This window comes from Spermophilus citellus (genome assembly GCF_964194105.1).
Source record: "Spermophilus citellus genome assembly, chromosome: 13".
NCBI lineage: Eukaryota > Metazoa > Chordata > Mammalia > Rodentia > Sciuridae > Spermophilus > Spermophilus citellus.
This window is the reverse complement of record NC_138193.1, coordinates 9,617,273-9,636,768: the sequence shown is the minus strand read 5'-3', so window position 1 is coordinate 9,636,768 and position 19,496 is coordinate 9,617,273. Positions and strand designations below refer to the sequence as shown.

Below are 19,496 nucleotides of genomic sequence, written 5' to 3'. Positions count from 1 at the left end.
GCACAAAGCCAAAACCCCAGAGATGAGTGAGGGAGAGCCTCCAGGAAGGCCCAGAGGTGAGGAGGTCAGCCCTCTTCTAAGACTCTCCCTCCAGCACCCCAGCTCCTTGTCTCTCTGTGGGGCCCCACACCCAGGGACAGTGGCTGGAGAGACCCTTCTTGTGGGCAGGTGATGCAGTGTCCAGGACTGGCAAGGATGCAGGGGACCTGAGAAGACAGAGCTGCCCTTGGCGGGCCAGGAGCGTGTTCAGGGCCCACACGCCCTTTGCCAGCCTCTAGACCCGGTTGTGCCTCATTCTGGATCAGGGAACACACAAATGACAGTGGTCACTGTATGGATGTGCAAATGAGGGCCAGGGTGGCGGGGGGGGGGGGGTCACTCAAACCTCAAGATCAAGGAGGATGGGAGCCAGGGCCCAGTCCAGGCCACCTCACTGCCCCTGCCCCACCCCTGCTGGAGCGCAGTGACTGTCCTGCACTCCTGCCTGGAACCCCTGGGAGTGTTGAGCATGATGGCAGGAGTCCTTTAATTAGGAAGCTGATCTTCCAAAAGCAAAGAACCGAAGCTGCACCCTAGTGGCTGAGCAGCGGCAGAGCTCGGCTTGAATGGCCAGCAGGTGGCAGGGCTGGCTGGGGCCATGGGAGAGGACAGCAGGGAGCATTGCTCGGCTCCAGGAGGTGGTTCCACCTGTCACATCCCCAGTCCTTTTCTCTCTCTTTTTTATTTTGGTAGTGCTGAAGATTGAGTCCAGGGCTTTGTGCATGTGAGGCAACCCTTTCCATATATTTTTTTTTAATTTTGAGACAGGGTCTCACCAAATTGCTTAGGGCCTTGCCATGTTGCTGAAACTGGCTTTGAACTTTCAATCCTCCTGCCTCAGTCCCCTGAGCCATGAAATTTGATTTTTAAGTGTGGTCAACTGTATTTTAAAAAAATGTTTAGCCAGGCGCAGAGGCACACAACATAATCCCAAAGATGTGGGAGGCCAAGGTAGGAGGATTGCAAGTCGGCCTTAGTGAGATCCTGGCTCAAAATTAAAATAAAAACAGGGATTTGGCTCAATGTGTAAACTGTCCCAAGGTAAATCCTCACCTCCCATACACACATTTGTTTTAATATTTATTCTTTAGTTGTAGTTGGACACAGTATCTTTATTTTACTTATTTTCATGTGGTGCTGAGGATCCAACCCAGGGCCTCACACCTACTAGGTGTGCGCTCTCCCGCTGAGCCCCAGCCCTCCCATATACACATTTAAACACATCTTCAGGCCACTATGAGCAGCCTGCAGTCTGAGAGCAACTCCACGGAAATCTCGACTCACCTGCAGGCCTCTGGCTGCCCTTCTACGTAGCCTGAGGCTGTGTTCCCCTGGAGATCTCTTCCCACCACCCGCCACTAGTGTGGGTCATTTCTATATCCTGTCCCAAGGAGGGGAGTCCCTTGCTGCCAGACAACTGTGCCCCTCCTGGTGCCCTTGCGTGGACCCTAGTCCCCTGTGGACCTAAGTTTGGTCCACTGTGCTTGCACAGTACCACTTTCTGGTAGTTTCAAGGATCCCCACATCCAGGCTCCGCTGCCTCTGTATGCACCCCTGAGGACACTCCTGACTGCCATTTCCGTGGCCCTGTATCGCCCCAGCCCCCTCCTTGCGTGCCCAGTTATTGGGGTTTAAGTCTGCAGTCTGCGGTGCCACTACCCACCCTCTGCTCCACCTCGGCAGCTTCAGCCCTGGACCTCCAATACCACAGCTCCCCGCAAGCACCCAACCTCCGGGATGCCCTCTCCCCCACCAAGCTTGCACCCAGCCGGTGGCCTGGTCCCACTGAAACTCATGTCACCCGTCTCAGATGCAGCCTGGGTCCTTCCAAGCTATTGTCTGCTCCTGAGATCACGGTTCTCCTCCAAACCCCCTTCCAAGCCAAGTTGTCCACTGACCAGCAGAAGCACTGGCCAGACGGGTCCACAGCCCCAGGTACCCGGGACCTGGACCCAGACCCCTTCCCTTGTCTTTGAGAATGGGCTCCCCCTCTGCCCTTGTCCCCAGGGCACCAAGCTCCACCCAGAAGACCCAGAAGCCATGGGCTTTGGTAAAGCAGGAGACCAGGGCTGGTGTAGCCTGGGTGAGGATCGCCTGCAGCACAAGGCCCTGGGCTGGACCCCAGGGCTACAAAACAAAATCATTCCAGGTAGAGGCCTGGTTGCCCCAGTGGCCTGACTCTTTCCCTAGCCTGGGTCACACCCTGCTCCCTCTGCTCCAAATTCCCAGGCCTTTTAGCTCTTGGGATCCACTTACCTGCTGCCACCTTGGGAACCGGATGCTCCCTGTTCTCTGCTTCTCCTCCAGCTCCACCCACACAGCTCCCTCTGTCCCCTCTCAACCACTGCTCAATGCCATATTCTAGCAGGACCCTCCCTGGTACCTCTATTTGAGCGTGTGCATGCAGAAATGGGTGGCGGTGGTAGCTGCCCAGCACTGTGAATACACATTCAATGCCAGAGAATGGTACCCTTAGGAAAGGCTTAAGTGGCAAACATATTTTAAGTTTCAAAGCAAACAAAACTGCACAAGCACTATCAGCCCTTTTCCTCGGAAGCATCTTTTCCAGACCTGTGTTTATTTGCTGGTCTTCCACCTCCCTGCAGCCTGCCAGCTCCTGCCACAGGGGCTCCTGTATCCATCTGGACACTTAGGAGCGCATCCCCCACACCTGCCTCCAGAGGGCGCCATGACCCCGGTGATGAGATCTGCCACAAGGCCACCACTGTACCAGGTGAAGCCAGTGTTGTTCTGCAGGTGAAGGGGACCCTGCAGATCCTTCCCATCCCAGGCAGGACTCAGTTCCTCTGCCTTGTCACCCACTGGGTGTCCACAGGCTTGGAAAGATGGCAGCATGTGGACACAATATGGGCAGGTCACACATGATTAAGCTGACATCTTGGTGCCTCTTAGGAAAGAGGTAAGGATCCAGGAGATGCCCCTGCAGAGTCTGAGTACCCACAACAGTGGTGACCACCACCCTGCTTGGGAGGCACCCGCCTCCTTCCCTAGCCACCCAGTTCCCAGTGCCAGGCATGTCCTGGCTCTGTCATCAGCTGCCCCACCTGTGCCCTCCAGTCTGCAGCCGGAGCTCGCTACAGCCATGGCTCCAGCAGGCAGGACGGGCTCTGGTGGTGCAGACCCAAGGCCACCTGCTGGCCTGGCCCCACAGCAGCACTGCCTCCCCAGGAGCCCTTGTGAAGCATCTGCCATGAGGGCAGCCCAGCCTGGGGCTCAGGCTTACTGGCTCAACACTGCCCCGCAGGCACCAGAAGGCAGCCTTGGAGTCCCACTGAGCCCAGGAGTTAGAGACCAGTCTGGGGCAGCAAGAAACAAAAGTCCTCCCCTGCTGGAGTCACCAGGGCTGGCTGCACTGTGTGGCCCAGTCCTGGCCTGCCAGAGCCCGTCCCCTGCCTGTTGTGATTCCCAGTAGCCCCGAGGCTGAGTCAGGGAAGTGGGTGGAAGGCCCGGGGCTTGCTGGGATGAGCTCAGGAGGCCATGTTTTGCTGTGGGCCTGCTCTTCAGTGGACTGGTGGCCTCCAGATCCCAGGGTGGCTCCTGCACTGGTGGTCCCACCCACAGGCCTGTGTCCACCTTGTCTACCCTTGCAAAGGTCCCACTGTACACACCTTAGGGCTGGCAGCGATCACACTGGGGTTTTTATTAGACTGTGGGAGACCTGGACGCCTCTGTCTGCCATCCAGCTCCTCAGCCCCTCCCCTGCTCCTGGGCTCTGTTCTGGGGGGCCAAGAGGGAGCTACCCACCCTGCCCCAACCTTCTAAAGCCTTGGGCTGCTTCCCTGAGACAATCCAGTTCCCACTGTCTCCCCCTTTGCCTGGGCCAGGCCGCCGGGTCTCCAGTGCAGGCCCCAGCAGAGCCACCGGCCTTCACTGCAGGCTGACCTACAGCTTGGTGTTGAGGTGCAGGAAGTGGGGTGCTGCGTAGGCTGTGATGGGTGGCACGTGCCAGACTGATGAAGCCGGGCCAAGTCTGTGGCGGAGGGTGCTGTCAAAGGAGGTGGGGGGGAAGTGCATCAGGCCAGCGGCCATGGGTGCAGGGCCTGCAGTGGCCAAGAAGTGGGCCGGGAAGGCAGGGACGACCAGGGGACTGAAGGGGAGAGCAGCCTGGCCCTTTAAAGGGTCTGAGGTGCTAGCGAAGTTGAGTGGGCACTGTAGCATGGGACCCCTGTGGGCGTCCAGCGGGGCAGGCCCCAGCCCTGGGCCCAGCAGGCACGAGACAGCCAGGCCAGGTGCTGTAGGCTTGGTCCTGCCCTCCTTGGCATCCGTCTCCTTAAGGAAGGGAGACACTGCCCGCAGTTTTTTGCTGCTGTGGGCAAAGCCCTCTTCTTCCCAGGTGCGCTTGTTGCCCAGGCCTGGGCTGCTGGGGAGCAGGGATGGGGCCCCTGGGCTCTCAGCAGGGACTTTGGCCATGGGGGACACCCAGCAGGCTTTGGGCTTGGGGTAGAAGCTGCTTTTTCTGGAGCCACCTCTATGGAATGCAGAGGGACGGCTGGCGTCCCCGCCCCACATCAGTGGGGGCTCTTTGGCTGAAGGCCCCTCTTCTTTGCCAGGAGGCTCCGACAGCACCCTGTCCTTCAGGCTGGAGAAGAAGTCCCGGGGGTGCCGGCTGATGGGCTTCAGCACCTCAGTGCGGCAGGCACGGAAACAGCCTGTGAAAGTGGGGGCTGGTGGGCTGGGGCCCACCTGGGCCTCCACCCTGGGGGTACCACCGAGGGCCTGCGGTCCCTGAGGGGGCAGCTGGGGCCTGGAACTCTCAGCCAGCCTCCCGGGGCTCCGGGGGCGCTCCAGGGGCTCCCTGCTGGGGCCACCCGCTCCGTGGAGACAGCCCTCCTCTTGGCACTGCAAGGCCTCTGCCTTGCTGACGTGGGCCAGGAGCTTCTTTTTGGCCAGTGGTGACATGATGCCATGTGTCCCTTTGCAGAAGCTGGACAGGAGCCGCTTGTAAGCCTCAGGGCAGCCGCCGGCACCCACAAGGGGCAGAGAGGGCCCGGGCACTAGGCCCTGCTGTTCTGTGCTGTCCTTAGGGGGCTCCTGGCTGGGCAGCTGTGCCAGGTCTGTGCCCGTCTCGGTCTTTCCTGGCACCATCTAGAAGGAGAAAAGGCCGCTTCAGGGCTGGTGCAGGCTATGCCTCCGACCCGGGGAACTGCAGCAGCAGGGCTCAGGGGTGTCCAAGGGCCACAGTGGGCCTCTGCAGCACTTTGGGGAATATTTTCTCAAGGTGTCCGGTCCTCTGAGTGGACATAGTGTCTCAGCAGGACACAGGGCTGGGTGAAGGGGTGAGGTGGACTTCAGAGCCCAGGCATGACCATCACAGAGGACCTGCAGCCCCCGGTCCTGCCCTCAGTCAGTTCTGGGTCCTCCACAGCGGAGGGTCTGCAGCAGTCAGGACGGGCAGGAGGGCCCCAGAGGGAGGTGCAAGGGACAGGGGATGGGGAGGCTCCGCCACCTGGCGCTCACCTGGTCCACCTGCCTCTCCTCCTTGGCCTTCTTTGGCCTCTCAGTGGCCCCGTCATCCCCCCGGGGCTCCTTGGCCACCTTGTACTGTTTCCTGGGCTTGGAGGGGGGCAACGGCTTGTCATCCTCTCCCTTCAGGTGCCGGACATACGGGAGGACCAGCCTGGGGAGGAGCGGGTGTGTCAGTAGGAGGCCAGAGGCCACCACACTGCTGGCCTCCGCCTGGCCACCTTTCCACTCCACCTCCCCCACCAGGACTTCCCTCCATTCTGACCCCAAAGCTGCCAGATCTGTCCTGCCACCTGGTGACTCCGGGCCCCATGAGGTCAGAAGGCATGTATGTGCATGGAGCATCCGTTGGCCTACACGCTCCCGCTCCCAGCCATGCTCTGCCGGGGCCCTAGGAGGGATGCCTCTGGTGTCCTGGGCCCAGGGCCACGAGGTGGCCGTCCCGCGTACCTCTCATAGTGGCGGCGCGTGCACGTGGCTGCACTCGTGCTGCCCGGGCTCCCCCCCAGCTCATCATACACATTCTTCCACAGGCGGCGGCCTGTCACCTGCAAGGACACTGTGTCAGGGCAGGGTCACGGGTGCCCCCTGGCATCGGGGTCCCAGCAACACCAGGTACCCTCGCAGGGATGGGGGCAAGAGACTCCTCCAGCCACGGGCAGGGGCGGGAGGCTGGAGGGGGCTGTGCAGCTGGCCAGCTCTCCTCCCAGGGCCCCTGACTGCTGGCCCAAGCAGGTTCTGGAGCACAGGAGGCAGAACAGACGGGGAGAGAGGGAAACCTGCTTAGAACAGCAAAGTACCCCAGGCACAGCCCTCCTCTGCCCTGCAGCAAGCCGGGCTGTGCTGAGGATCCTGGCTCTTCCTATCCATCCGCAGCAAGGACAGCCCTGCTGGCTGGCCCCTGCCCCGGCCCTCCTGGGGGTGCAGCAGGGATGTGTAGGGTCATGCAGCATGGCGAGGACTCGGGGGCCTTCAGCTTACCAGCTCGTAGGCCCCCAGCTTCTCCACCGCCTTGTGGATCTTCCAGAGGTTAACTGGAGGGAAGAGGGGCAGGGCCGCTGTCAGGCTCTGCAGGAGAGGAGAGCCTGAACCCTGCACACAGCTCAGTGGTCAGTGGATGGAGTCCACCTCTGCTGACCCTGAACCTGCCGGGAGGCATCCTTTCTATTCGGAACCCCTGTGGGCTGGCAGTGTCTGGGGTCACCAGAGCAAGGGGCCTGCCCTGACATTCTGCCTGGGTGGGATCCCCTGCTGGGCCCCCCTCCCTGCTTGCTCCCCCAGGACGCACTCTGCTTGAAGCCGAGATGGGGCACCCTCTCGATGGGCGTGTGCCGCTCCTTCATGAACTTGTAGAGGCTGACCAGGAAGGCCTGCTCCTCCTCCCGCTCCCTGCCTGCCTCTGGGGCGTCCTGGGGAAAGAACGGGTGGCGTGGGCACAGGTCCCAGCTGGTGGGTAGCTAGGCACACCAGAGACCTCTGGCTGTGGGGAGGAACAAGGCGCTGGCCCCCCAGCCCCTGCCTTGGGCTGCAAAGGCACCAGGAGAGGACAGGGCTCCAGGCAGGATAGGCTCAAGGACTAGAGTTTCTGGGTCATGCTGGCATAGAGCCAGCTCTTAGTGCCCAGGGTCCAGGAGCTTCAGAGGCTCTGGAGGCAGCCACAGGGGCAGCCCCTGCCTTCTCCTGGACAGGGTCACTTCCTCATCGTGCCCTTGATTTGCTAATCTTCCTCTTAGCGCCTGCATCAGACTGAGTCCCTGGAAGGAGACTCCAGGCCCCTGGGGTGCCCAGGGCTTCTAGGCACCGTGGGCTGTTCCGCAGGTGATGTCCACTAGGCCTCTGCTGTGATGGCCGACAGCATCCCTTACCCCTGTGCGCCAACGCGATGCCAACTTAAATGGTGGGTGGGTGGAAATGCAGGTTTACAAGAGAGAATAGTGCATTTGCCTGGTTCAGGGTCAGCATCCAGACCATCCTCCTTTGAAGGTGAGCCCCGGCCTGCCCAGAACTCACTGCTGGCAAAGGGCCCAGGATCCCTCCTGAGAGCTGAGGAGGCTCCAAGTCCCCCGAGGCTGAGGGTGGCAGGAAAGTGGCCCTGGGGAGTTGTGGAACTCACCTCCATCTGGATGGGGCTCTGGCTCCTGCTCTGCGCACCATCGGGCTTAGGGGACGCAGGGGGCTCCAAGGCCTCGCCCTCCTCTGACTGTTTTCTTTTCCCTTTGACAGGGGGTGCTGCTGGGAGAGAGGGAGGAAAGGAGAGGGAAAGGAAGGAGAACCTGTGAGATGCAGAGACAGGGGCCACGGGCCATCCCCCCACTCCCAGAGGTGTCCTTGCCTTCTTCCCACAGCGTCCCCTGCCCACCCGTCCTGGCTGCCCTCGGCTGTCCCTCTAAACCGCACACACACACTCCCAGGACTCACCCTGGACAGGCAGCCCCACCCTCTCTGGCCCTCCCCTCTGCACCCGCCCCCTTTCTCCCTTCACTTCCAGCCATCTCCCCATCTCTGAAGAAGCCGGAAGCCTTCTCAGGGGGAAGTCAGGAGGCAGGTAAGACCCCCAAACCTGCCCACATCCAGAAGGAAGTTTCACAGCAACTTGGTCAAATCAGGGATGCTACCAAGGCTCCCATGTGTGTGGTCCCCAAAGCCACCCCGGGAGCCTGGACAGGTGCTCTTCCAGGGATCATGCAGAAGAGATGAGTGCCCATTTGTGACCTATCTGGCCTGTCCCCAAGCACATGCAGCCTTCTAACTGCCCCTCCTTAGGCCTCAAACTGCCCTTACTAGCAAGGGTCCTGAGGGCCCTACAGGTCTCTGCAAGTCCCTTCCCTGGGTGGCCTTCCCTGGCCCCAGCCAGCCCCAGCACGTCCCTCTCATTGTCGTAGCTGCTCACAGTCATCCTAGCAAAACTGCTTGTCACCAATGTAACCCTGATACCTCAGGGAGGCCTCCAGCCCCCACACACAGAGGTGCCAGGTCAACGGGAACCAGCAAGGCTCACGACAACCATTCATGGACACAGGGTCCATCCTGCCAAGGGCAGCCAGCCATGTGCCTTCAGCTACAAAAACATAACCACTGGAGACCACCTGAGCCAGGAGGCAGGCTGGCAGCGTCCCTAGACCAGGAACCCACATCGGATGACAGCCCTTTCTTTTTGTTATTTTGGAATGAAAGGGCTCATATTCCCAGTTTGTTCCTGCTCCAGATATTTGTACTGTCAGAAACCTGTGGGGATCCCTCATCCCAGACAGGAAGACTCCCCTGGAACAGGGGGCTGGTACCACCAGGACCCAGGGCTGCAGGAACCAGAAGGAACCAGAGGCCTGTGCTGAGATCTCTGCTGCTGCACAGCGTGGCCTTGGGGGTGGCCTTGGTGGTCAAGCACGTGCTTGCTGTGCCCCCCCTTCTTTCCGGCACCTTTTCGTAGTGCAGGAAGGATCCCATTTTAAAGCAGGGGAAACTGAAGCCAAAGAGGTCCTGTTGCTTGTCTCCCTAATGGACCAGGGCGCACAACAAAGCCCGTCTGACCCTGGAGGAGTGGCCACCAGGGTCATCCTCCACCTGTGCAAAGCCCTGATAAAGAGTCAACAAATCTGGAGGGAACAACCTAAGGCTGGTCAGAGAGAGAGAGAGAGACTCAGGCCGCCCGAAATTCAAGACCCAGCCAGTAATCCAGGAGGCTAACAATTGACCCATCAGAGCAATACCCTTACAACCAAGTTCTTGGTGACTATGTGGCTTGGTCATTCCTTCTGTGAAATGGGAGAAAGGCTCAAATCCTTTGCTAACTCTCTGAATTCCAGAAGCTTCTGGGCCGTAAGAGCCCCTCCTCTCCTTGCCTGCCTGCTGCCTCAGATCCTGGGCATGGGCACCAAAGGACTCTCTCCATTTCTGAGTGTGACCTGGTTTCTCAGGGGTCATGTTACCACCCCTGGATTTCAGAAAAATGAGTTGGCTAAGCCAGGCACAGGGTCACATGCCTGTAGTCCCAGCTACCCGGTGGGGGGCTGGGGAAGAATTGCTTAAGCCCAGGAGTTTGAGGCCAGCCTAGGCAACACAGTGAGACCCATCTCAGGAACAGAACAGAACAGAACAACCACCACCACAACCAAATAAGGTGGTTGGACCATTAGAATCACCTGGGGGAGCATTTTTAAGTCTGATCCTATGTGGGGCACCCCAGCAGGTGGCCAGGTGGACCGGAGGACCTCTAGTCCCCTCTTATGGATCCTGGTTCTGGAACCTGTAGCTCTGCCTGGGCCCTGCTCAGGGAAAACCTCCTGGAGCTGGGCACTAGGGTTACCTGGAAAGGAGGTCACCAGTCAGAGCTGAAGCCCAGATGGGACAGGACCAGAGCTCCTGCCTGGAGCCACAAACGGAGGCACTCTCTATCTCTGTGTCCTGCTGAGTCCCCAAATGAACTTGGTCTCCATTCTCTCCCAAGCGCTTCAAGCGCTTTCCATCTGCCCTGGCGCCTTCTGGGCGCCCAATTGCGGTAGTTTTAGTGAGAGAGCCAGAAGAGCCCCTCTCTCCTGATCCAGGGGGCACCAGGTGCCCCCTGTCCTGTCCCTGGCCACCCTGATCCCTCACATCTCTGATGATTTATAGACTGGGATTCCAGGCAAATCTTCAATGGGAAAAAGGGTTCTGTCTGCTATGAAAAATAAGTTGGGTGGGGCGGGCCCTGCCTGCCTGCCTGCCTGGTTCTGCACGGGAGGGAAGGAGTTCTTGGAGTGGGGACCCTGGTCTCCTAGCTTCACCTCACCTACAGGGGCAGAAGAGACCCACCCACCCCTTCATGACTGCCACTGCCCTGAGTCGATCGGTGAGGGGGGAGGTGGATCAAGCTTCAAAAAGAAACCCTTGCTCTCTACACAAATGTCACTCAGACATGACCTTCTCCGTCTAGGAAACAACAGTGAGGGTGACGACATCGCTGTTCACTCATGACACATCTGGAGGCTGTGGCCTGAGGTGGGACACAGGGATCACCATGCTCTTCCCCAACCCTGCCTCCTGGGGGTTAGTGCTGCCAGTACTGACTGGGTGACCCTCCCCCGCCCCCCGCCGCCCGTGGCTGAAATGCCACCCTCTCCATAATCTCAATGCTTTTAAGGAACACATCTGGGGCTATTTGGGGGCTTTCTATTCTGTTCCATTCACTGTCTTTCTACTCTGCTCTGTTCATGGTGGAACACTGGCCGAGGTGCACTTTTAATTTTTGTAGCTTGGTGAGACTGTGCTATCCACAGGGCAAGACCTCGGTACTCCTCTTTTAAAAAGATTCCGTCTGAGAGCTGGAGTGATGGCTCAGTGGCAGAGCGCTTGCCTGGCATGCGTGAGGCACTGGGTTCGAGTCTCAGCACTGCATATAAATAGATAAAATAAAGGTCCATTGGGGGAAATAAAGACTCCATCTAAATGTGAGAAAAATGTGGTCACATTCTCTAAACAAACACACACAAAAATAAAAAGATAAAAAACCAAATACCAATGGTACTCTGAACTGCATACCCATTTAGAAACTACTCAGAGGAGAAATCACCCATCTGATGTCTATCTGTCTTTCTGGGACCAGGTGCCTCCCCTGCCAGGTTCCCCCTGCAGCTCAGAGGCTCCTGGTTAAAGCCCTTGTGCCCTTGACAGTGAGTTTATTCCTGGTTTCCTTGAGTTCTGTGCAGTTCGGCCATGGGGCTAGGGAAGTCCTGATCATTGAGGGCGGGACTTTACAAGTCCCCTTTGATTTGCTCACTTCTTGCTGGCAGAGGTCCCCAGGAGGGTGGGTGGTGGGGCCAGGAGATGAGCCAGGGTCCCTGTGCCCTAGGCCCTCACTAGCAGCAAGGTATGACAGATGTGAGGCAGGAGCTCTGCCCACGGATCCTCGTGGGTTAGGAATCTGATTTCTGTTCCATTTCAAGGCTCAAGTGAGAGTCAAGCTCAACTACCAGATCCTGAACTGTGGTGGAGAGGAGCTTAGCTGGGTCACTCGCTCCCTGAGTGTGTGTTCTCACGCCCTTAAAGTTTTTTGGGTTTTTTTTTTTTTTTTTTTAATTTTTGTTATTAGGGATTGAACCCAGGGGTGGTTCCTTAGTCCTTTTAATTTGCCTCAGCCTCCTGGGATCACCGTGCGCACCACCACATCCAGCCCCTAACTCCCTTTCTGCACCTGATGCTCTACCAACTCAAATCAGAGCTCCGGCCAGCTTGGGCTTGGTGCCCTGCACCTGCCTTACTGACTCCTCCCAGCCTCACTGGGGACATCACTGTTCCCCCTTTAACAGCTGTCATACCTGGTGCCTCAGGTCACACAGCTTTCCAGTGACAGAGCTGGGATTCAGAACCAGAGCAGTCTGACTGCTCCAAGTCACTCAGCCCCAAGCGCAGAGTATTTTATGTTGTCTTAATGGGATGGGGAGACCCCCGTTTCCTCATCTCTGCTCAGAGGATGCAAATTTGCCCACTCTCCCCACCAACTCTGCATCACATGACCCTGATGCTCCCCTAACAGCTGGTCTGTGTGGACAAGAGGGGCAGATCAATAGGCTGCAGGCCTGGGCAGAAAGAACATCTACTGTGTGTGTCAATCCCCTGGCTTCAGAGGCCCCCAGAGGCCCCGCCATCTTTGAATAAGGACTGTTGTGTTCACATCTTGAGGAAGGAAGGAAAAACTGTTGTCATCCATTGATATTACTTTAAGAGACTGCCACCTATTGCCACAGAGAGTAGGGGATGGGCTCCTGGCTAGGGCTGTCTACTGGAGTGGGAGGCAGGGGTCCCTGCAAAGGACAGAAGGTAAAGGCATAGAGGCTCAAATAGTCTCACTCGGACTTAGGGAAAGTAGGTGGGTGGGTGAGGGGGAAGTTGGTGGCCCTGTGAGCCCACCCCTCCCCTGCCAAACAATGGCATCAGAAGAGAGCAGGGCAAAGCAGAGCTGGGCAGGGGGCTGGGGCCCCACACAGCTGCATCTTTTACCAATTCAGTCACTGATTCCGTGCCCCAGTTTCTCCATCTATAAGATGAGTGTGCTACACTCGATGGGCCAAGGTTTTAAGTGGAAGAAAATGAGAAATGAGGGGCTGGGGTTGTGGCTCAGTGGTAGAGTACGCTCGCCTAGCTCATGCGGGGCCCTGGATTCGATCCTAAGCACCACATAAAAATAAATAAAAAGGACTGTGTCCAACTACAACTAAAAATATATTTTAAAAGAAAAAGAAAATGAGAAATGAGGTTCCCCCCACAAACCACAAGGCTTGTGTGTGCACACCTCTGAATGAGAGCCATACCTGTCCTCCCCATCCCCATCGCATCTCACTGCTCTACAGGAATATCAGCTTGTGCCTGTGGGACGAGAACCTTGATCTCAAATAGCCCTGATGCCCAGAGAGGGGCTGTGACTAGTTAGAGGCCACACAGCCTGGAGGTGGGGGCCTGCTAACTGAGTATTATGCCCCACTCACTATTGGTGTGATGGGAAGGAAGTGACACTTCCTTTCATAAAAAGTCATGACTGGGAACACTGTGTCAATTACGAAAATAATGGCAACAGCAGCCTGAATAGCAACCAGCAGACACCGCCCCACCCCCTCGCCTGGGGTTGTTGGCTTCCATTTCTCTTAGGGAAAGCTGAAGCCCAAACAAAGACAGCCTTTGAAGCGGCCAGTCCACTCGGGGCCCAGGAGCAAGCTGCTGGCAGAGTTTCGGCATGGGGCTTGCTCCAGTGGGCAGTGAGACCTGTGGGGCGGGGAGACCTGCCAACAGCCAGCACTGAGGACAAAGGGGCTTGGCAGGGGACCTGAGGACTCACTCAGGGTGCAGCACTCACCACAGCCCAGCTCACTACCTAAGCTGGGCTAAGGGGAGAGGAACAGGGTCTGGGAGCAGCTGGGGTCAAGCCAAGAGCATTGCGAGGTACAGAAAGGCAGGAGGGCATGGGGGCACCAGATGGGCCACTGCCAACTCCTGAGCCTCCCTGGAGCACCCTGCCCCTCTTTACTCAGTTCTGAAATGTCCTAAAAGAACCCACTCCAGGGTGAGGCTGAATCTGCACTGCCTCTCCCAGCCCAGTCTGGGAGATGCTGGATGGAAACCTGAAGAGCTCCTTCTGAGGATGGCTTCCTGTTTCTCACCCCACCTATGGAGAAACAGGATGTGGGGGCAAGTGACTTGTCCAAGCTGTGAGGCAGATCCCCTCCTGGGGCACAGGCCTTCAAGGGAAGGTGGGCCATTCCAGCTTAGTTTCCAACCCCCAAAAAATGAGACCCTAGGGAATGCAGAAAGAGCAAAGAGTCTTGGAGGCCTGTCCCTCCCAGTGCCAAAGCTGAGCTGATCTATGCCTCTGCTTCTCTTACTATAAATCAAAGGTGAGGAGCTTATTCTAAAGCCCTTTCTACCTTTGCCATGTCCAGTTGGAGGCCCCAGGTGAGTCCAGACTACACTCTGTAACTCTGCTCTGGAGGTGGTACCTCCCAGTCACCATCTCCCACTCGCCTGTGCCTTAGCACCACCAGTAGGAGCAGAGACTCTTCTGGATGCATCAGTTCGTAAGAGCGGAGGCGTAAAGCACTTGTTACTCTCCTTGGGCCCCTGGGCCCAGAAAGCACATCAACGAAGAACCTCACTAAGCCTCGGGGTCCCTAGGTGCGGCTTGACCCACTGCGCTGGAGGGAGCGGGCTGAAGGCTGTGTGACCCCAGCCAGGCAGTTACCCCTGGATACTGCGAAGCGCTGGAGATGTGGCGCCCAGGTTGCGCCCCCAGCTCCTGCTGAGAGCGAAGCGAAACTTTCCCTGCACGCTCGCTACCTGCATTTTGCCCTTTCTCCCCATTCACTGTCCTGGCCAGCACCCTGTCCCTGCTGGAGTGCCGAGGGAAGAGAAGGGTAAGGGCAGAAGAACAAGAGGAGAGCAAAGGGAAGCTACTTCTTCTCTGCCCCGGGTTGAGAGGATGGGCAAGAGACAGGAAAGGGGGAGGCGAAGGGACAGAAGGGAAAAGGGAAAGAGCAGGGACACAGGGCCGGCGGCCGGCAACCGCAGACGATCTACACACCCCTCCGCCGAAAGCGGAACAGTGGATTCTTCAAAGCGCATTGAGCAAGTTCTTCAAAACCCGCGCAGTCACTTTCAGGAAACGCGGCCGCAGTGGGAAGCGCCGCGCGCCGCGGACCCGGCGCCTCTTCTCGGCGGCGCGGCGGGTTCTGAGAACCGCGGGGCTGTCACGGGGCGGGAGGGGACGGGGGCCGAGAAACTGCTGCTGACAGCTGTCACAACAAATTAGCTGAGACCAGCTCGAGATTGAAACCGCAGCAGGAAGTGGGATGACAGAACCCTACAGGGCTTGGTAAATTTCAGGCAACACACGGCGAAAAGAGTTTCGAAATAAACGCCCGGGAAGCCCCTGGCCGCCAAAAACTTTTTGTCTTTCCTTTTTTCGAAGAGCGCGCGCGGACGCCCAGCCTCGCCCTCCGGCGCTGGGCCGGGGTGCGGACGCCCGGGTCCCGGCTCGCTCCGCTCGCCCGAGCCCCCGAACCCGCTCCCGCCCCGTCCGCCCCGCACAGCCACACTGACCGCCGCGAGGGCACGAGGAGTCCCGCGCCGCACCTCTCGCCCTCCCCGCGGGCCCCCGAGCCCCGTCCCGGGCCGCCGAGACGCTTACCCATGGCCCTTCGAGGTCCCGCGGCGCCGCCCGGAGACACTGCACAGGAGACGCTGACCGGACCCGCGCTCCGGGCGCGACTGACTCGCGGCACGGCTCGCAGCCGCCTCCCGCAGCCCCGCCCCGCCCGGGCGCAGCCCCGCCCCTTCTGGGCTCCCATTGGCAGCCTAGTTCTTTTGGAAGGGGTCAGGGTCCGCCCCATGAGCCCGGGGAAGTCTGGGAGTTGTAGTGTGCGCCCCGCTCCCCGCCTCGCAACCTAGAAAGGGAGGAGGATCGCCGGGAATCCAGACCGTGGCGGCCTTGTACCTGTCCCCCTAAGGGCAAAACTAGAGTTTTGGAAAAGTCCTCCTCGCTGTCAGCAATATACTGAGGACTGAGTGGGGTAAGCAAAGTGCTTTTGACTTTTTGACTTAAAGTGGTCCTGGGCCAAGTGGTTAGTGTTAGCCTAATAGGGGCCAGACTAATGAGCCCTTGACCTAGCCTCTGTGGGATTCCATAATGCCCGATGTCTCCAGCCCCCGACCTTAATAGCCAGTGTCCACATATGTCATGCAGTGTGGCAGCTACAGGCTGAGCAGTGCAGAGTGGGGAGCGCCCCTGCTGAAGGAGATAGTGGTGAGGCTTAGGGTGAGCTGAGGCAAGGAGAGATGTGGAGCCAGCATAGCAGTCACTTGGACCTGCTTGGATTGTAGGAGCGTCAAGTATCAGCAAATACCAAATACCGTGTTGGACTTGAAATCTGTTCCAGCACATAGTAGGTACACAGAAGTTTCATTGATTAACACTCATAATAGCTCTTTGCAGTTCACACAATCATCATCCTCATTTTATAGGGTAAAGCGGAGGGAAGTTCTGGGAGATTAATTAGCTCAAGTTCCACAGTGAAGGTGGTGGAGCTTGAGCTAAACCCAGTCATTGGGGCCCAGAGCAGAACAGAGGTCCCCAGCCCTATCTGCACTCCAACCTGTCTGAACTCCTCGCTGCCCACGAGCACACTAGTGCTCCTCTAAATTAATGGACCAGGCCACAGTTTGGTGACCCCAATACCTTGGCTGTTACCCTTTAGCCCTGGGATGACAGAACTCAGCCCAGAGCAGACAGCCCTGTGGACTCTGCAGGATAAACCCCTTGTCCACCTCCTCATAGGATGGTCTGTAAAAGATACCATCTGCAGATTTGGTAACAGACACATAATTGTCAATATTTATTAATGGCCCAGAATAATCACTAGAATGGTGATTCTAACAGTGCCTCCTAATTCCAAGATTACAAGTCACTGTTCCCTCCAAGAGAACTAAGGCTGTGACATACACTACCATGGGATGCCATGGGGAAGCTTAACAGGCTTCTAGCCCCACCATTGAAGCAGGCAGTACCACAGTCTAGGCCAGCCCCTCTCTCCTGGATTGGATGCCCTCATGGATGCGGAACTCACTACCTTTACAGAGCAGCAGCACATCACACCACAGGCAGGTTATTCTGCTATTCAGGCAGAGGGGCACACTCTCACAGTCAGGGCCTGTTGAGCAGAGGCCCAGCAAGTCAACACCTGCCTGACCAACCTGAGAACAATATGATCTAAGTGTAATTGTATCCTGAGGCAATTATTTGCAATAGAAAGTAATTTACAACACCAATAAATCCTGCAGAGGAACCATATCTCTATTTGCCTCCCTAAAAGCATAAACATTTCCATTTCTCAAGCTTCTATCTCACACACCTCCACCTCTAGCCTGCAGCCACCTCCTCCTGCAACCACAGGATTTCAGCCCAGGACAGCCTGAGGGGGTTACCTAGCCCCTCAATGTCTTTTTTTTTTTCTGCCCTCAATGTCTCCAGAAGAAAAACAAACCATCACAAATAAACACATTCTTCCTGTAAAAAACATTACAAATAAGTCAGTCTTCTTTGGCACTATTCCAAATCTAGTTCCCTTCCTTCCCCATTATCAGATTGGATAAAGTCTTCTAGAATGTTCCCTATGTATTTTCATGAATACACATATCCATGGTGTATAGTAAAATATGTATCTTTGCTTTTGTGTGTGTGTGTTTTAAGTAAATGATACAATTCTGATTGTTCCATCCCACACTTGATTTTTTAATAAACTCCAGATCTTGGGGAGCTTTCTAGTTACAACACAGATTAGCATCTCTCTAGTAACTGATGTGCCTTCACAGGGCTTTACCATAGTGTATTTACTCTCCTCTTAATGACACTTAATCTTTTTGTCAAGTACAAGAATCTTGCTGAGAACATTTTAGACCCCCTTACAACACTTAGCCCAGGCACTCCCAAAGTGTTCCCAGACACTTAGAGCTGAAGCTGACTTCTAACACCCCCTTTGGCCATTTCTAAGAAAAGAAACTGACCCTGGGGGTGTTCTCACCCTGAAACTCTCAGATGATTCAAGATCATCTGGTCACCAGGCCCAGAGAGGTTAAGCAAATAGCCCAAGGTCACAGAGCAAAGTCAGTGCTGTTGCTTCTTCTGAAACCTGCAAAGCCATTCACTGCACTGAGAGAACAGAAACGCCGCCAGTTCTCTGCCCTGAGAAGCTCTGTTCCCAGGCTCAGCAGTTGCAAAAGGCCCCTAGGGCTTTGTTTTCAAAGGAGAAATGAAGCGGGAAGTATTTTTAATGCTGGCGCTGCCTTGCCGCCCTCCCAGGCTAGCTGTCCAGGAAAGGCCGGCTTCACGGTGGCATTTGCAACTCATGGAAAACAACAAACGCCCGAAATAGACGATACCCAAGCTCAGGAATGGAAAAAATTGGCTCATGGTTTCAAATGCCTCTTTTAGAAAAAGACAAGAATAGCTTTTGGCCTTTGGGGATAAGGGAGGGGGTGTTGCTGGGATAGGGCTGAGTCCCCAATCAACAGGGCCAGCTTCCTGACTGAAGGAACACAGGGTTTGTGAATGCTGGCTTCCCGCAGCCCTCCACAGGGAGCCGAGTCTGTACCTGCCCCAAGCTCCCTCCTGCCTCCCCCAGAATCCGGAGCAGCTTCCCTAGTTGGGTTAGGGCTGGGCTGAGGGCCCCTCCCTGACCCAATCACTTCACCCCACAAGCCCCAGCAGGGAGAAACCTGGGAGCCTGCCTGCACTTCCTTGAGCCCAGTGAACAGTACCCCCCTGGGGGGCAGGGGAAAGCAGGGCCAGGAGAGGAATTTGGGGGTTTCTTCCCCTCTCCCCTCTCTCTGAGCTCAGGTGCTTCATCAGGAAGCAGGGAATCAACCTTCATCTAATCATTCAGCCAACATGTGTTTTGTGGTCCTACTCTTTGCCACACTGACCTAGACGCCTGGACATAGCTACAATCAGAACAAAGTCCCTAACTTCCTGCAACATGGACCCTGGAGAATTGGTCGCTCCTTCAGTCACTGAGCTGAGGCCTGGTGCTGGGAGGGGTGACCAGGTTTACTCCAGCCAACGCTGCACCTGCATCTCGCCTGCATATCACCCTAGTCCCTAGAAGTGACCAATATATTTGTCCCCAGAGTGCCCTTGAGGACACTGAGGGACAGACACTACTGTACAAGTTCACAGGCTCCACCACAAACTGGAAGAAGAAGGCTGACTGTGTGCCAGGTGCAGGTGCCAGGTCTCAGGATCAGGATAACTAGAGTCACTTTATGTCACCAAGTGGTTATCTAGGCTGGAGATCAGCACAAAATGCACAGGACTAGGAATTCTTAATAAAGGGGTCTGTGTAGCACTTTTGCATAGAAGGAGATCAACCTTTCATTTGACAGATAGGTAAACGGAGGTATGCAGCGGTGATGTGACCCCTGTCCCGCCGGCCCCCGCACCCCTACGCTCCTCTGGGGCTGTTGGTGGAGGGCCAAGCAACTGGAGCGCACCTGGGGCCCCGGAGGGAACTACACCTCCCAGGATGCCGTGCAAGGGGGACGAGCAGGGGGCGGAGCCGCCGCGTAGTCAGAATGTAATTTCTTGGATTAAAAAAAAAAAAAACACGAGGGGGGGGGGTAGCGGGGAGCAAAAGTAAAGAAAGAAAGAATCAAAGCCTCGAGCGTCACGTCTAGGAATAGCCTCGGAGTCGGGCCAAGTCATTATAGACGATGAGTAATCGGGTTAAGTCATTTCTCTAAACACCATTCCTTGTAAGAGAATTAAAATATCAGCTTACATCAGAGGCGGGAGGCGGGCTGCAGGGCCCGGCCAGCGCGGCCAGAGCGGGCGCGGCTGCGCGGCGCTGCCCCTCCCGGGCTCGGCTGCGGGGTGCCGGGCGCTGCGGGCCGCCAGCGGGGGCTGGGGCTCAGTTTACCCTGCCACCTAGGACTTATCCCTAGCCATAGACTGGTCCCTC

The 19,496-nt window shown here is 56.9% G+C and overlaps 1 protein-coding gene across 4 annotated transcripts; it reads right to left on the bottom strand.

The window, feature by feature from the left end:
* Positions 1-1,106: 1,106 nt before the first annotated feature.
* Positions 1,107-15,303, bottom strand: ARID5A (AT-rich interaction domain 5A). 4 transcript variants are annotated; one of them, XM_081265340.1, is made up of 7 exons: positions 15,173-15,303; positions 7,637-7,752; positions 6,812-6,932; positions 6,505-6,557; positions 5,974-6,071; positions 5,518-5,677; positions 1,107-5,145 (listed from the first exon to the last, which is right to left on the bottom strand). In XM_081265340.1, the coding sequence occupies exons 1-7, from the start codon at positions 15,174-15,176 to the stop codon at positions 3,943-3,945; spliced, it is 1,755 nt and encodes a 584-aa protein (XP_081121466.1). In that variant the 5' UTR covers positions 15,177-15,303; the 3' UTR covers positions 1,107-3,942. The 4 variants fall into 4 exon arrangements, with proteins under 4 accessions (XP_081121466.1, XP_081121465.1, XP_081121468.1 ...); XM_081265339.1 differs by having other exon boundaries at positions 7,637-7,755; positions 15,173-15,278; XM_081265342.1 differs by lacking the exons at positions 6,505-6,557; positions 6,812-6,932.
* Between the last annotated feature and the right edge of the window lie 4,193 nt (positions 15,304-19,496).

What these genes read in the sequence shown, in the direction of transcription:
- ARID5A (XM_081265339.1), bottom strand. An exon ending in CCATCTCGGCTTCAAGCAGA is followed by an intron (nt 6,558 to 6,811) that starts GTGCGTCCTGGG and finishes TCTTCCCTCCAG; the next exon opens with TTAACCTCTGGAAGATCCAC. An exon ending in AGGAGAGGCAGGTGGACCAG is followed by an intron (nt 5,146 to 5,517) that starts GTGAGCGCCAGG and finishes TTCTCCTTCTAG; the next exon opens with ATGGTGCCAGGAAAGACCGA.